The sequence below is a fragment of the Sprattus sprattus genome (assembly GCF_963457725.1).
Source record: "Sprattus sprattus genome assembly, chromosome: 18".
NCBI lineage: Eukaryota > Metazoa > Chordata > Actinopteri > Clupeiformes > Clupeidae > Sprattus > Sprattus sprattus.
In genome coordinates, this window is record NC_137916.1 from 3083785 (window position 1) to 3100980 (window position 17196).

The window sequence follows — 17196 nt, forward strand, 5'->3', positions numbered from 1 at the left end:
TCCCGCATTGATGTAAAATGCCGTTGGGAATCAAGCTCAACAAGAAAAAGAATTTACACCGAACGTCGCGAAATCAAAATTCTACTATTTGTATCAGGCTGGTTTGTACACGCAGTATTACAACCCTATCTTATACACTTCAATACGCTGTATATGTGCAATTTTTGCTACAAAGCTAATTTAAATACCCTTTTTGGGCAGGGACTTAAGTTTTCCGAAATCTGCGATCCTGGATGACACCGAAATCAATATTAAGTAACGTGTACCAGCACTTGCGGGATAATAGGTCGTGCGGGATAATAGGTCGGGCTACGATAACTTTTTTATACAAATGTATCTGAAGGTTATACCCCTTGAAATGAATCATCTCGTTAAGTTACCGAACACGTGTTTTAACGTTGTATATGCTTACATTACGGTCACACACAAAAAATGCGTCCAGCAGGGACATCAAAATTGTCCGGGATTTTGCCAATTAGTTACGTCTTTACACGTTTGGAAACTGTATCTAAGACTTACGTTCCACCTTCTTGCGCGAGCTCTGACTGTAGACAGAATTTTCATTGGTCAAACTTTCCCAGTGTTGACAGATATTATCCTCCTAATACGATCATTTTGAGCCTTATTTACAATCTGGCAGCACTGACGCCTACCGCCACTGAATATGCCCCCCCACACACACACAAAAACAAAACTCATCGAATCTACACGATTCACGTAGGTCACCTATTTTGTTTTCAAAACGGCGAATTTCGCTGAAAGGTGAGTGATTCTCATGCCTGATACCTGTACACTCACACAGAACACAAGCATACCTGTAGTCACACACAGAACACAGAAGGGCATTCCATGAGTATATAATCAAATAAGTTATAACTGCCTGACAAGACTGTCTGTTCAACACAGCCACAGCCTCACTTCACATCAAACTTGTCTGAACTCGCTTATTTAGGACTCTCTCCTCCCTCCTTTCTTTAACACACACCCTCTCTCTTCCTCTCTCTCTCTATGGGTAATGTTCTTGTATGCTTTAGCTAAATCAGTAATACCTCTGCAGAGCAATCCGTCACACACACACACGATGATTGGAGTTCTGATTCTCCTGTGTCTGAGTCTCTCTCTGCTCTTCTCCCTGATGGTGGGGTCGTGACCCTGAGGATTCCCCCCCGGACCCACACCTCTGCCACTGATTGGCAACCTCCTTCAGCTCAACCCCAAGACACCCCTGAAGGACTTGCACAAGGTAGGACACACACACACACACACACACACACACACACACTCACACTGGATACTGACACACACTAACACATACTGACACACACACACACACACACATATTGACACACTCACCCACACACACACATACTGACGGAAACTCATTCACACACACACACACACTGACAAACCAGACGCACACACACACACACACACACACACACACACACACACACACACACACACATTGACTGACGCAAATCCATATGCACATTTATGTGCGCACACAGATGCACACCCACAAAAAATATACACGCACTCACACACACATACACAACACATACATAAAAACCATATGAGACATATACAGCTTTGCCTTTGGAAATGCCTTATTGCATTTCGGATGTTAACACAGACAATTTACACGAAAAAAAGATGTCACTCAGCACACACACACACACACACACACACCCACTCAGCAGTCTGTTAACACAAGGTGTTGCATTGGGTGGATGCTAGTATAGCTGTATTCTGATTAGCATGTTGTCTCTCGTGGTTGTTGGGATTTTGTTGTTTTCTGATTAGCATTAGTGTGTAGTAGCATGTCTGATGCGATATTAGAGAAAATGCCTCAGTCCAATGGTCAGAGTCGGTCAGTAATGATTGACAGGTGATGCATGTTTACCCAACCTGGGCTGACCCCTAGACAAGTGGGTCAGACGTCACAGATGACCTCAAGATGACCTTAGGTTGAGCTGACAGACACAAGTTGATCAGACAGCCATATCTCTCTGAACTTATTCAGAGAGAGAAAATATTCATGTCTGCATTTAAAATATGTGCCTGTGGTCTTTAGAAAGACAAGTCATGTCGTACAATTCAGGTGTCAGCTCTGGGCCATTATAGGGGCGAGGCCAGATACTGCACCCCACTCCTGCAGTGTGTGGAAGGAATGTCATTTAAAATCAGAGCAGCAGGGGTCAGTGTTTGATTATCTGGAACACTGTAAACTGTGGTATACTTTCACTGCCTTGGAAACTACAGTACATGGTGTCAAGAACGGAATGAAAGTTTTTAGTACTTTTTTTTTTTTTTTTTCGATTAATCTAATGTGTGTGCGGACATCTGTGATTTGTATGTGATTGTGTGTTAGCGTCTGTGTTTTGTCTGTGAGAGTGTTTGTATGTGAATGTGTGTGTGTGTGTGTGTGATCATCTGTGTTGTGTGTGTTCTTTGTCTGTGAGTATCTGAGTGTGTGTGTGTTTATCTGTGAGTGTCTCTGATGTGTGTGTGTGTGTGTGTGTGTGTGTATCTGTGAATGTCTCTGATGTGTGTTTGTCTGTGTGAATCTGTGAGTGTCTCTGATGTGTGTGTGTGAATCTGTGAGTGTCTCTGATGTGTGTGTGTGTCTGTGTGTGTGTATCTGATGTGTATGTGTGTGTGTGTATGTATGTGTGTGTGTGTGTGTGTGTATCTGTGAGTGTCTCTGATGTGTGTGTGTGTGTGTGTGTGTGTGTGTATCGGTGAGTGTCTCTGATGTGTGTGTGTGTGTGTGTGTAGCTGGCGCAGCGGTACGGTCCTGTGTTCAGTCTGTATATAGGCACTATTCCAGCAGTGGTGCTGACTGGTCAGCAGGCGCTGAGAGAAGCTCTGGTCAGCAAAGCAGTAGGGTTCACTGGACGACCCAATAATATCATGATGAGCCATATGACTAAAGGGAAAGGTAAATCTCACACGCACACACACGATCAGCCATGTGCCTGAGGGAAAGGCAAGATGGAACAGAGAACTTTTCTGATCATATGTGTGTGTGTGTTTGTGTGTGTGTGTAGGGGTGATTCTGGCTGATGTCGGCCTTAGCTGGCGAGAGCACCGGCGCTTTGCTCTGTCCACTCTGAGGAACTTTGGTCTGGGCAAACACAGCATGGAGCAGCGCATTGTACAGGAGCTCACACACGTCTGTGCCTTATTAGAGAAGAGTGCAGGTAATAATAATAATAATAATTCATTTTATTTTTAAAGCACTTTTCATTCAAAGGAATCTCAGAGTGCCTACATATTAGAAAATAACTATAATAATACAATGCAATTAAAAACAAATTTAAATATTAACATAAGCATAACAGAAAAGATTCAACACAAGGCCAGAAATGCCTTCCTGAATAAAAAAGTCTTAAGTCCAGCTTTAAAGGAATCCAGCGTCTGCGTTGCCCTTAGGTGGTCAGGGAGGCTGTTCCATAAATGTGGCGCTGCCGAGCAAAAGGCCCGGTTGCCCATGGTGCGACGCTTGGTTTTGGGGACGCGGAGGAGCAAGCTGTTTGAAGACCTGAGGGTGCAGGTGGAGGTTTGGGGAGTAATTAATTCTTGCAGGTAGGGAGGTGCATGTATTTACCACCAGATGTTTGTATATATATTATGTCCAGTGACTAAATGCTGGCTGTGTATAACCCCTGTTGCTTCCACCTTCCTGTCTCCACCCGGCCGACCTCAAGCAGATGGGTCCCCCCTTATGTGCCGTGGTTCTGCTTAAGGTTTCTTCCTGCCTAACAGGGAGTTTTTCCTTGCCCCTGTTGCCGTTGTGCATGCACTAAGGGGGTTTAGGCTCTGGGCTCTGTTAAGCGCCTAGAGGCAATTGTATTGTTATGGCGCTATACAAATAAAATTGAATTGAATTGAATTGAATAACTTGACTGCCAAATTCTCTTATAACATTTACAAACCGAAATACTCTAAATGCCATTAAATGTACCAACACAAAATATCTACTCACAAGACATTTCTAGAATACAGTGGGGAAAATAAGTATTTGAACCCCTGGCGATTTCACAAGATTGGCCACTTGCAAAGAAATGTGTGATCTATAATTGTATTGGTAGGTGTATATTAACAGTGAGAAACAGAATATCAACAAAAAAATCCAGAAAAATGCATTTTATAACATTTATGACTTTATTTGCATTTGATGCAAAAAATAAAGTATTTGAACCCCTAGCAAAACTGACTGACAAAAATGAATTAGTACTTAGGTCACCAGGTCCACTCCTCTTTGCAGATCCTCTCCAAATCTTTAAGGTTGCGTTTTCAATGGGAGGAAATGAGGGAATGAGGTTCAAGCCTAATATTCCACGTTACATGGCCCCATCCATAGTTCCCTTGATGCGGTGGAGTCGTCCTGTACCCTTGGCAGAGAAACAGCCCCAAAGCATAATGTTTCCACCTCCATGCTTGATGGTGGGTATGATGTACTCTTGGGGTAATATTCAGCATTCCCCCCCCGTCAAACACGGCAAGTCGAGTTGATGCCAAAGAGCTTGATTTTGGTATCATCTGACCACATTCTGTCTCCCAATCCTCCTTAGAATCATTCAAGTGTGCAATGGCAAACTTCAGATGGCCCTGTACATGCGCTTCCTTGAGCAGGGGGACCTTGCGAGTTCTTGGTGACTGTGGTCCCAGCTGCCTTGAGGTCATTCACAAGCTCCCCCTGTGTAGTTCTGGGGTTATTCTGCACCTTTCGAATGATCACTGATACCGCACGAGGGGATATCTTGCATGGAGCCCCAGACTTAGAGCGATTAACATTTGTTTGGTGTTGCTTCCCTTTACGAATAATCACACCAATAGTTGTCAGCTTCTCACCAAACTGCTTGCCAATGGTTTTGTAGCCCATTCCAGCCTTGTGCAGGTCTACAATCTTATCTCTGACGTCCTTGGACAACTCTTTGGTCTTGCCCATGAAGGTGAGGTTGAAGGTGTGAAGTATGATTCTTTGGACAGGTTTCTTTTATAAATGTCACCAGTTGAGATCAGGTGTACCTTGTTAGACCTAATGAGGACTAATCTGTGTGCTTCTTGGGCACATAACTGGTCATTGTGAGCCAGAATTCTTGCTGTTTGCTGGGGGGTTCAAATACTTATTTTTTTGCATCAAATGCAAATAAAGTCATGAATGTTATAAAATGCAGTTTTCAGATTTTTTTTGTTGATATTCTGTTTCTCACTGTTAAAATACACCTACCATTACAATTCTAGATCACACATTTCTTTGCAAGTGGCCAAACTTGCGAAATTGGTAGGGGTTCAAATACTTATTTTCCCCACTGTATATAAGTGGCTGCGCTGGAATATTTTACTCACACATGATAAATGTAAACAAACAAACAAGACCAATTTGGCTAGCCTTCTGGGCCCTGTTCGGCGTACAACTGAATCTAAGATAATTAATTTAGCTCGCAACTGGAGATTAACTAGCTCGCTAATTGAGAACAGGCCAAGCCCGTCTGGTGACGGGCGCTAATTTATTTTAACCTCTCGTTAATTTATCCCAGGCTAAAATCATCAGCTAAATTGCGCGTGCACGTCCCTCTTCAAAAGGCAGGAGGTCGATCGCCAAAACCATGATATTTATAACGGCAACATAGTCTAAACTCAAAGAAAAAGGCTCATTTTTTTCTCCGCTAAGGCAGGATATGACCATGAACGCGTTATGAAGAATTCAAGACCATAATCATGTCAAAATTCAACTCTGCTGCGACTACGACAGCGTTAAAGAAACTGTGTATAGGCTGTCTAACAACTGATATCTTTTCGTGTGCCGAACATAGACTTTGGTGCAGTGGGTAGAGCGTATGACTTGTATGCAGCAGATCTCCGTTTCGACTCCCCTCACCTTTGTAAGAGTTGTAGTTTTAAATCGCTTTGAATAAAACCGTCTGCTAAATGACTAAATGTGAGAAATTCAATAAATTGAAGCAATGCAAATAAATTGTGTTTATTTCTCTCTTCTTATCATGCATCCACCTTACCATCCACATCCACCATCCTCCATTCACTACTGCACAACAATTAGACACGTTTGCAAAACTAAACGTTTGAAATGATGTAAGTTAAAGTAGGTAAAACAACTTTAGCCAATATCTCTGTAATGGAGATGGGTTATGTGCTCAAATTTCCTGGGATCAAAGAAAACGTTAGTAGGCTATTCATATGCAAACTAAAAATCACGTTTCAGGCTGCGAATGAAAGTTATTTCTGGTTTATCAACTCTACCAATGTCATATAATTATGAGTGCTTTGTTCTCCGCATCGCCGACATTACAAAAATACATTCAATGTTCGACGGTGGTGTATGCAATAAATGACTCAAGAAGGTCTTTTAAATTAATTATTCCTTGTCGGGTGGATCGGTAGCACTCATACAAGAACTCATCATGATGGAAAATGGATCTTCTTGGCGATCGCAAAGAACTCTTCCTACGCTAATCAAACTATTAATATGACTCATTGTCAATGGGATCCCTCCTTTTGGCGTGGGTGTGGCAAGTTTAGCCAGCTAAACTTTGCTTAGCCTGCCCTGGAGCAGGCTAGGGCTAAGCGATTAATTACCATGGTTATTGAGCAAAAGTTGCTACGGCGAACTCGCTAAAGCGGCTGTGTTCTTTTTTTAGCCTGGAATTTAGCTCGCTAAACCGCTTAGCGAGCGTCGCCGAACAGTACCCTGGTGTGTGTTTCTCGACAACATCGTTGCTAACTAAGTTAGCAACTTACTTGCAATACAATTTCCCATTGGAAACCTAGTAAGTTGCTAACTGGTTAGCAACGATGCTATCGCGAAATGGGGTATTGATCGACAAGCAGTTTTAGATGTCGTGGGTTGATGGGCAAAGACAAATCACAGTATGACTTTTTCGAAATTAAGACTACTTGGGTTTATGGATGGCGTATGAGGTTTAACACAGGTCCTGTCACCAAAAAATGGTTAATAATATAATAATTATAATAATAATAATTCTGGTAGGCCACCCTCTCTCGAACAAGCCTTGGCTGTTATCATACCCATAGTGCTAGCCCCACACGTTTCTGTTTTGTGTGTGTGTGTGTGTGTGTGAGAGAGAGAGTGAGTTGATGCAGCTGTCTCTTGTGAAGAACAGATAGTGATGTGTTTTTCACTTTCTCTCTCTCTTTATAGGTGACCAACAACAGTCTGTAGGCATACACTGTAAGGTCATTTAGGAATTTAATTTAATAGGCAACACTCGTGGTACAATGTCCAGTTACTAGAGCAAACGTAGAAGAATAACTAGAGGGGTGGAAATGGATTTACAGAGCCTCGCTTCCTCTTCAGCAAAGTGTGGGGGGGGGAAGGGGTATATGAAGTGACTGAGGGTAGTGGGGACTATGTCCTACCAGGACAAAGCAGGACAACAGTGTGTGAGCTGGCCCTTTCAGGACAGAGTAGCACTACAGTGTGTGAGCAGGCCCATGACAATGATGATGATAGTGATGGTGGAGTGAGTGATGACGATGATGATGATGATGATAATGATAATGATGATCATCATCATGACAGCGACGACACACAAAGTCAGTTAGCACAGTGGGCAGTTAGGAGAAGGATCAGCCATGCTGCGTTAGGGGATCTACTATCCATTCTGTCTTGCAAATTTCATGGGTTGCCAAAAGATCCAAGAACATTACTGAAAACAAAAACCACTCATGATGTTAAAAGTGTTTCAGGTGGTACTTACTATCATTTCGGTTTTAATGACGCCATTTCGTCTCATCTTTCCAAAAAGAACCATCCTTTGCCTTTAACAATACAAGTGAACATTGATGGCCTGCCCCTCTACAAAAGTTCAAATGCCCAGTTCTGGCCAGTTTTAGGACTAATTGAGTGTTTCAAAAATCAGGAACAAACAAATAAGGATCCTTTTGTTATAGGAATTTACTTTGGAAATCACAAACCGACAACCCTTGACTTTCTGACAGACTTTGTTAGTGACGTACGTCTTCTGGAGAGAGATGGCTTCTGTTACCAGGGTGCCTCTGTTTCAGTCGCCCTGTCTGCAGTAGTTTGTGATGCACCTGCACGCGCATTTGTCAGAAGTTCAAAGGGTCACACAGGATTTTTTTTGCTGTCACAAATGCCATCTAAAGGGAGTAACCTATCAGGATAGGATGACATTTCCACAATTTGATGCACCTGCTCGACTAGACAGTCATAATTTGGAGGAATTAAATGATGATCAGCATTTCACTGGATTTAGTCCATTCAGCCTTCTGTCTGTAGGAATGGTCACACAGTTTCCCCATGACTACATGCATGTGGTTTGCTTAGGGGTAGGGCGGAAACTGTTGTACTTCTGGATGAAAAAACCATTACACACTCGCATAGGTACACCTGCTGTAAAAGAGGTGTCAACTGAACTCTTGCGCTATCGTTCCCATCTTCCAAGCGAGTTCAACCGTAAGCCCCGACCTCTGTCCGAATTTGAGAGATGGAAAGCTACTGAGCTTCGCTCATTCCTACTATATCCTGGGCCAGCATGCTTAAAGGGTAGAGTGCCGACACCAATTTATGACAACTTTATGTTGCTGTCTGTGGCCATGACCATCTTACTTAGTGTCACCTAAGTGGGAGATAAGGCAGATTATGCCCACACCCTACTCTTGGCATTTGTAAAGCACTGCAGCGAAGTCTATGGTAGGGAGTACGTTGGGTACAACATGCATGCATTAGTTCACCTTAGTGCACAAACAGAGAAGTATGGAGTGTTAGACAACGTATCATGCTTCCCATTTGAGAACTTCCTTGGGCAACTAAAACACATGTTCAGAAAGCCAAACAAGCCACTAGAACAGGTCATCCGCCGCTTGCCTGAGAGGAGCTTTAAGTCCAGCGAGTGTGTTAATAGTGTGAAGTCCAGTCTATCCATCGAGCATTTCAGTGGCCCTGTACCACCTCACATTAGTGTAATCAAGCAGTTAAAAAAAATGACTGTTCAGGGGGCCGTCATCCAGGTTTCAGCCAGTGACCGTTGTGTGGAGCTAGCTGGGGGAAGGATAGTGGTAATTGACAACAAGGCAGACCTCCACATGTTTAGGCCATTCACAAAGCTCTGCAACCTCTTCCACTGTCCCCTTGAATCCTCTGAAGTTGGCATCTATCATCTATCTGCCCTGACACCCCAACTGCACCACACTCTAGCTGCCCACATAAAGAGGAAATATGTCCTCCTTCCAGTTAAGGATGGTTTTGCTGGGCTACCAATGGTACACCAGTAGCACTCCTGTTTTTGTATGTTCGCGTAAGTGTCACAGTTTTGTTCAGTTTTAACAGCTGATATGTTGTATCTGCCCATATCCTAAATCTGATGAATGGATTGAATGTTTTAGAAATTATAGTAGATCATTTTGTATTTAAGTGTCCCAACTCATGTGGAATTGCTGTAGCAATTGTTATTATATTATTATATAGGTATTGAGCATTAACATGTCACTATTTCTCCCTTCAACAGACATACAAGATACATCATACAAGAAACAAGATATTTTTATTTATTAAGAAATGTATTTAGTTGTGTCCTTCCCCGAGGAGGGGTTCATTTTTACTGTTCCCAACACATGGATTGCTTCCAATAATAAATGCTACTGGCCACCTTACACATCCCAAGAAAAAGTCAAGAAGACTGCCTTAGCAAATGAATCCCCTGACCCCCAGACATGGACCTTGTATCCAGTGGTCATACTTAAAGTTAAAGGTAGGATTTGTGTATATTTACACATCATAATGTAGTGTTTTGCTTTGGGAGAAAATGTTTCAGGTTAACTATTGGAATGTTGTTTGTTTGATTTTGTTGTTGTTTGGTATAGATACGTATGAAAAGGCCCACCATTTTTATATGAAGGCAAAAAAAGGAGAGTCATTGGATACCACCGATGATGATATGAAAAGAAAAAGAAAGTAAGATCATCATATTTTTTCACAATGATGTGCAATATTATATAAAAAGGGAAGAAAATCTGGTACCACACGGATGTCTTTTTTAAATAATAATAATACTTCTTATTCGGTTGGTTATTTATAGAAAGGCGGAGTATGTGTTAACATGTGTAACATTATGGCATTTATAACTAATCATCAATTCACCAATGATAATACCCTTAACTTGTTGTAATTTTGTAATTTGTTTCATCTCAAGGCCAAATATGAAATTTTCCCTGCCCGACTACTCCAGTGAAGACGATGACAATCGGAATCTCCCCCCGCCTCCAAAAATCCCAAGAGCACCAGCAAAAAAAAAAAACTATTCCAAATTCAGGTTAGTGATCTCTCTGAAAAGAAATTCCATTTTTTTTATATTTATGCTTTGTCATGGTCTCTATCTCCTCTCTCTATCATGGTCTCTTTGACTTTTTGTGCACACACATTTGCCACCATGCCCTCTGCATAGCATTGCTTTGTTCATTTTATAAGTTGCTTTAAAAGTGCCAGTTAAGTGTAACTTACCACGCTTTTACTTTTCCAATCTGTTCAACAGAGTTGACCACCGTTACTGCTCTGCCAGTAGCACCACCGCTCTCCGCTACTTTCCTCAACTCCAGCCATGCCAGTAAATACATAATACAGTGCACACCAGTTGACAGTCCACACCCCTCTCCAAATGCCAGCTGCTTTGTTCATTGTGGAATGAGGTGTAGTTAAATGTGTTTGTGTTTTGGAAAGGTATTGCATTACCTTACTCTCCACCTTTTGCTTTGGTAGTATAAAACATCTTGTTGGTAGTAAAAAGGGAACAAATGTAGCACAAGCCATGCGGATAAATACATAATTTGCTTTATGAAATCTGGGACTTTGTCCATGCTGAAATCCGTGTCGCGTTGGAAACCATTTTTACCATAATCTTAATCTCTTTCAAACAGCATACAGTGAGCCTGGCAGAAGACTTTGTGGAGGTACAATCAATTAAATCTTCACCTCTTTTTTACCTTTGTTTATTTCACTCAACACGCCTTTACTTTTCCAATCTGTTCAACAGAATGGAGAGGACCCACCATTATTTTGCCAACTCCACCACAGCACCCAGCAACATTTTTCAACTCCATCGATGCCGGTAAATACTCTTCAATTGCCAATTGCTTTGTTCATTGTTTTGGACAAAAGTGCCAGTTAAGTGTAATGTCATACCATTGCAGTTATCATTTCACTAAACACGCCTTTACTTTTCCAATCTGTTCAACAGAGTTGACCACCGTTACTGCTCTGCCAGTAGCACCACCGCTCTCCGCTACTTTCCTCAACTCCAGCCATGCCAGTAAATACATAATACAGTGCACACCAGTTGACAGTCCACACCCCTCTCCAAATGCCAGCTGCTTTGTTCATTGTGGAATGAGGTGTAGTTAAATGTGTTTGTGTTTTGGAAAGGTATTGCATTACCTTACTCTCCACCTTTTGCTTTGGTAGTATAAAACATCTTGATGGTAGTAAAAAGGGAACAAATTTAGCACAAATTGTTGTATGAACCCTGCCATTGCAGTAATCATCTCACTAAGTATGCCTTTTCATTTCCAATCTGTTCAACAGAGTTAACAAGTCAGACCACCACTCCTCCGTCAACTTCGCCCACATCTCTGCCAGTACCACCCCAGCAAGGCGGAACTGCATTTTCATTAATCTGGCGCCAATATTAAGGGAGAAACAAGCCATGAATGCCTCATTATGTGGGAAGGACATGCATCCCTGATTAAGTCAGGCAATTTCAGTCTCAACTTCTTTACATTACATACACTTTTTGTGTCATACCAATTCTAATATATATTTTTTTATTCATAGATTTTTACAGACTTGTTCTACAGCACCTCCGCACAATTGAGGAGGAGCTGAAGGAGGTGACGCAGCAGGCGGCGGTCAACACATCCATGTTACAGAGACTAGGTGGTGGTGGTGTGGCAGATCTTGGCCTTGTGGAAGACACCAACATGCCATTGAGCAATGCTGAGGACCTGGACGAGCTGGAGAGGCGGCTTGCATCTGATGTGGTCCTAAAAAATCAACTGGTATGTCTTTTTAAATGTTTTGCAATATGATTATTGTAGCTATACAATTCCTAGCCTGGCTCTCGTAATGAATGTGGCTCTGCCTTGCTTTAATGTTGACTACTCAATGATTCAAAAATGCCATTCAAATCATGGAATGAATGCCGGGAACTGAGACCATGTGTGCATCTGAAACACCTGTCGCGTTTCACATCTGTTTTCCCTTCCCCACTACATTTAAATGTTGACCACGTCATATTAAGAGCCAGGCTATCCACTTCCATGTTGTGTTGTTAAACTTGACTCTCATTCCCAAGTGGAGCGTTGTGTGCTGAATACATGACATGTTGTCCATTTTTGTCACCATATAGCAAAACAGCTCAAATGTTTGACTGGGAGTTATGCCACTGTAATTTTGGTCTTTGCATTTCAGGTGAACATACTTGCTATTTTGGGAGGGAAAACCACCAAAGACGCAGTGAAGAGGATGATGGGCCGGGCTTTCAGGAGGTCCCTGGCGCTCCAAATGAATTGGACTGGCGCAGCTGGAAAGATCGCTTTCAAGTCCCTTCACCTGAAGAGTGTGTTGCACAGTAAGTGATTTTGTGAAACTATTGTGAATGTGTTCAAGTATATAACCCCTGGCAAAAAAAAAGCATTTTGTGAGGGCACGCATACACATTGATGAAGGCAGACATTAAAGTGCTGAACATTAAAACTGAACTTTATTTAACTACTGGATCCTATTATACATGAAGGCTGTCTGTGTATCTTTGCGGTACAGAAGAGTGTTGAATGGGGAGCTTATGTAGCCCCCGTCTAAACGCATGGCATTCTGGGGAAGTGAAGTTTATATACACTACATGGGTTCTACATTTTTGTTTTCTCCCAGCTGCGCGACACTAGCTGCGCACAACTCAACCGCTGATTGTTGGAGGTTGTAAGCTAAAAAAATTGCTTACGTGGTTGGCTGCTGGTGTCTTGCCCCTCCTCACAACACCGTGTTTATAAACACGTGAATCCATGCATATTCATCCATACACAACATCTCACTTACTCTTTGTTTTACTACAGGAGCTGTTCGGAGAGTGGTAACCACACCCACTGAAGAGGAGCTTCAAAAATAAGTCTCCTTGTATTTGAAGGGGTCGGCTGACAGGGAGGGAGGGAGAAAAGACAGGCAGAAAAGGGTGGTGAATGGGGATGGAGAGTGTTGAGCCTAATTTCTTTTGTTTCAATGAGGCCATGTTTGCCATTAGGCCTATTAAACTTTCTTTCACTTATAACCTAATAGCCTATGTGTGGTGAGTCTGTTTAATAGTTGCTGAGGATATATGTTTTTGTACTGGATTACTAAATTATAGAACACATTATAGGTTTCTCATCAGCAGGCTGTCTTTACCTTGGTACATTTTGGTAACTTTGGTAAGCCCAGTAAATAATTGTAATTTTTTTGATTGAGGGCAAATGGAAAGTGTTGTAATGTATTAGATGACTATTTTAGTACATCATTTGAATTATTATGGCCATAAATAAGACCATAAAGGCCATAAATAAGGCCAATTCGAAGCTGGTGGCCCAATAAACACCACCGGTCCGGCCTATAAGCCCATAAATAAGGCCATAAACACCACCGGTCCGGCCTATCTCCAGGATCTCCTCACCCCTCATCTCAAACCAAGGACTCTTAGGTCTGGACAAGCAAACCTTCTTTCAGTTCCCCGGTAGCCTGGAGACCAGCCCAAACCCCGCCCACAATACATTTTGTCAGGGAGATTTGGTCTGGCTCTGGGCTAATTGGGAGAGAGTTTCATCGGTAGGATGAAACCGGACCAATCAAATTGTCAGGGCGGGCTTTATACGTTGATGGACAGATACCAACGCTTGAGTTGAATTAACCGGTAGATTCAAACTCCGACCAAGATGGCCGCGTCTAGGGTGCTTAGTGGGGAATATTTTATGTGAATTAAGCTATCTACACGACTTTTTAATGTCTACATTGACTCGGTTAGTTGTGCATGTGCAACACGAATGTTGCAGAGTATTTTTTGTCTTAACTAAAGCTCTCTAGACCATTATTGTTAGATCATTGCTAACGTGTACACAAAAAACCCATTGAAACTAACTGTAGCTTGTAGCCTTAATGCTAATTAATTAACGTGAGCAGGCATATCTCAACAGACATTGACAGCGCATTCATTTTGAAAGAGGAACAGAGAAACGCGATCAAGGCATTTGTCGATTGAAAAGATGTTTTTGCCGTCCTTCCTACGGGATCAGGTAAAAGTTTAATCTATCAGATGGTAATAGGCTACTACGTTGCTCTGATTGGTTCTAGATATCCAATTCAGCGAAAAGGCATTTTCTTTCCTGGTTCGTTGAAACGCGCCCCATAATCACAGCCCAAAGGTTCGGTATCAGACTCATATTCTGACTAGAATCATGAGTATGACATCGTCAGGCTAGTTCCCCGGACAAATATGTCCAGAATGGGAGATCGTGCCTTCTCCTCGCTGGGGCCATGACTCTGGAACAAGCTCCCGGAGAACATTAGGCAGGGACGGACTGGCCATCGGGCATACCGGGCGTTTGCCCGCTGGGCCGAAGTGCAATATGGGCCGATAGTTTTTAATAATTTAAAATAATAAAATAATTTTAATTTTTTATTTTTTTCCCCATATAATGGTCTGACCGGCTGGCCCACGAAAGTAGTTCATGAGCGGCCCTATTGACACTGGGCTGGCCCAATCACATCCCCTGGGCTGACCCAACACCAACCCCTTTCGATTTGGACCTGCCTACATAATGCATTAGGACGGTAAACAAGCGTGGCCCATGGCCTTGACATGCTTGACACGCGCACGCTAGTCTGCGGCCCATTGGCTGTCTTCTTTAGTGACTTGGGGCTCGTCCAATCATATCACCAAACACCTTCTACCTTTAGCTTGGTCGATGTACAGAAACGCACCTTTCGTTAGAATACTCCAGTCCTAAATGGAGAAAAAGCGAAGAGGGGGTGCGGAGAAACTGCGAGATAAGAAGAGGCTTGCTCTTCAAGCCAACGCTGCCAAATGTGCCAAAATATCGGAAATGTTTGCCACGGCAGGGCATCATCAGCTCCCGTGGATGACAGTGCTGGTGGCGACAGCCAGGGAGATACGATACAACGACCTACGGTAGGCTTACTGATCATGAATTAAAACGTCTCTAAAATATGTTTGACTTAGGACCTGTTTTCTTTGACCAAGTTCGTTTACATTGTAAATACAAGACAAGTCTGTAGCTGTTGCTAGCCCTCAGCCTACTCTACTCTGAAACAGCCAGCCGTTAGCCTACACTCTATGTTGTGTGTTTGAGTGGTGGGCTAGCCCTTTAGCCTATTGGTGCGCGGTGCCATGTCAATGTTCCGAAAGCCCAGTATTCCCAAACCCTGGTATTCCGAAAATATGCCAATTTGTCCAGATACCGAATTATGATAGCCCGTTATACGCTCCGCCCGTTTTACGCTAGTGCCACCTCATCAAGCGCGTTTCCTACAGGAGGAAATAGACTCCCTTCTAGGAAAGGGAGCAATACGGTCTGTAGGCTACCTCTCGGAGACAAGAACAGGGGGTTCTTCAGTCGCTATTTTCTGGTTTCCAAAAAAGGACGGAAAATATCGACCGATCTTAGACCTCCGTATTCTAAACCTAGCTTTAAAGTGTATGATGTATATTGTATTGTATTGTATTGAATTTAGATTAATTAAGACCACCACCACACAAACTCTTGTTGAAATCATAAAGTAGTAGGTTCAGTGACGTGCGGTGAGACAGCTGTCTTCTGTAGCTTCTGCGAGCCCGTGAATCAATGTTTCGTTGGAATCATGATGTTACGTTGTTGTAGCGGGAATACATACAGCAATGCTATTTTTCTAATTGGCAGGGCATATGTATGATTCTAGACTTCGCTAAGCACTGAAGCGACTGAAACGGTGAATTTTGATCACATTCAGCGAAGTTAACCGGTAAAACGGGAGAAAAATAGGGCGTCTTTAGGCCGTCCTGCCTAAAAGTAGGCCGTCCCATTTCTTCTTATTTTTTTAGTAGACTATAGGGCAGACGCCCTGCTAGCTAAAAGCCTGGTTGGTGTAGACATTCTAGAGACCAAAAAGACTGAAAATGTGTGTTATCGAATTTAGTGGGCCGGTCTGGTTCAAAATGCCCGGGCCGATTTTTTGTCCCAGTCCGCCCCTGACATTAGGGCTTTGGACTCCATCACTACTTTTAAATCCCACCTCAAAACCCATCTTTTTATATCTGCCTTCTCCTAAAGTCCTGGTTTCTGTTTTTCTTTTATTTCTTTTCTGTATTGTTTTGAATGCACTGTTTAAAATTGCTATTGTGACCCTGTTAAGCACCTTGAGACATCTTTGTATTGTGAAAGTGTGCTATACAAATAAAATGCATTATTATTATTATTACCATCGGTTCTCTGGTGGTTCGCCGGCGGCTCAAAAGCGGCACAAGGGCGGCCCTTTATCTGCAGCCGCTTTTGAGCCGCCGACGGACCACCAGAGAACCGATGAGCAAAACTCCAGCGGGCCACCGGTGGGTACCGCCGTTGGACCGCCAACTCTGCCGCTGGTGGGCCGCTAACCTAATGCTATCTGGGCTGTAGTGCTCGTCGAAGTGGAGCGTAAAGAAACAAAAAAGAAAAGGCTCCTCGGTTGAGGAGAACCAGTTTTTTTTACATAATGTTAATAAACTTACTATGATAAAACTAGCCAGAACATATTTATCTTACCAATAAGATGATTCTTCATTTCCTTCAAAGCCTACTCACAGTCCAGTGTGTTTTGACCTTCGTTAGCGCTGTGAAGGAAGCTCTTCAGATCTGCATTGGACATCACGTTCGCTCTGTTTGATGTTGAAGTCTCAGTCCAGCTATTCCGTAAAAGTTCCGCCCAGAGTGTCTCCCGTTCATCAGGTTGCACATGGATACCGATAGCATGAAGTGTAGGTGCCGCATCCGACAGTGTCATGAAGGTCTTAGCTCCCGTCCTCAGGTGGATTTTCAGCTTGGCAGGGAACGGCGATTGAGCTTTTATGTTCTTCTCTTTAAGCTGCTTTATCACCTCCCTCACTTGCTTTCGTTTCTGCTGGATGTCAGACGTGTAGT

At 42.8% G+C, this 17196-nt stretch overlaps 1 protein-coding gene across 1 annotated transcript; it reads left to right on the forward strand.

The window, feature by feature from the left end:
• Positions 1 to 1081: 1081 nt before the first annotated feature.
• On the forward strand, positions 1082 to 16673 carry LOC308379830 (uncharacterized protein; the record flags this gene model as incomplete). The annotated part of the gene is given in 8 exon segments (XM_080857092.1): positions 1082 to 1147; positions 1151 to 1153; positions 1157 to 1243; positions 2779 to 2941; positions 3051 to 3203; positions 11834 to 12057; positions 12470 to 12629; positions 16564 to 16673. Coding segments are annotated over 8 exon segments (966 nt in total).
• Between the last annotated feature and the right edge of the window lie 523 nt (positions 16674 to 17196).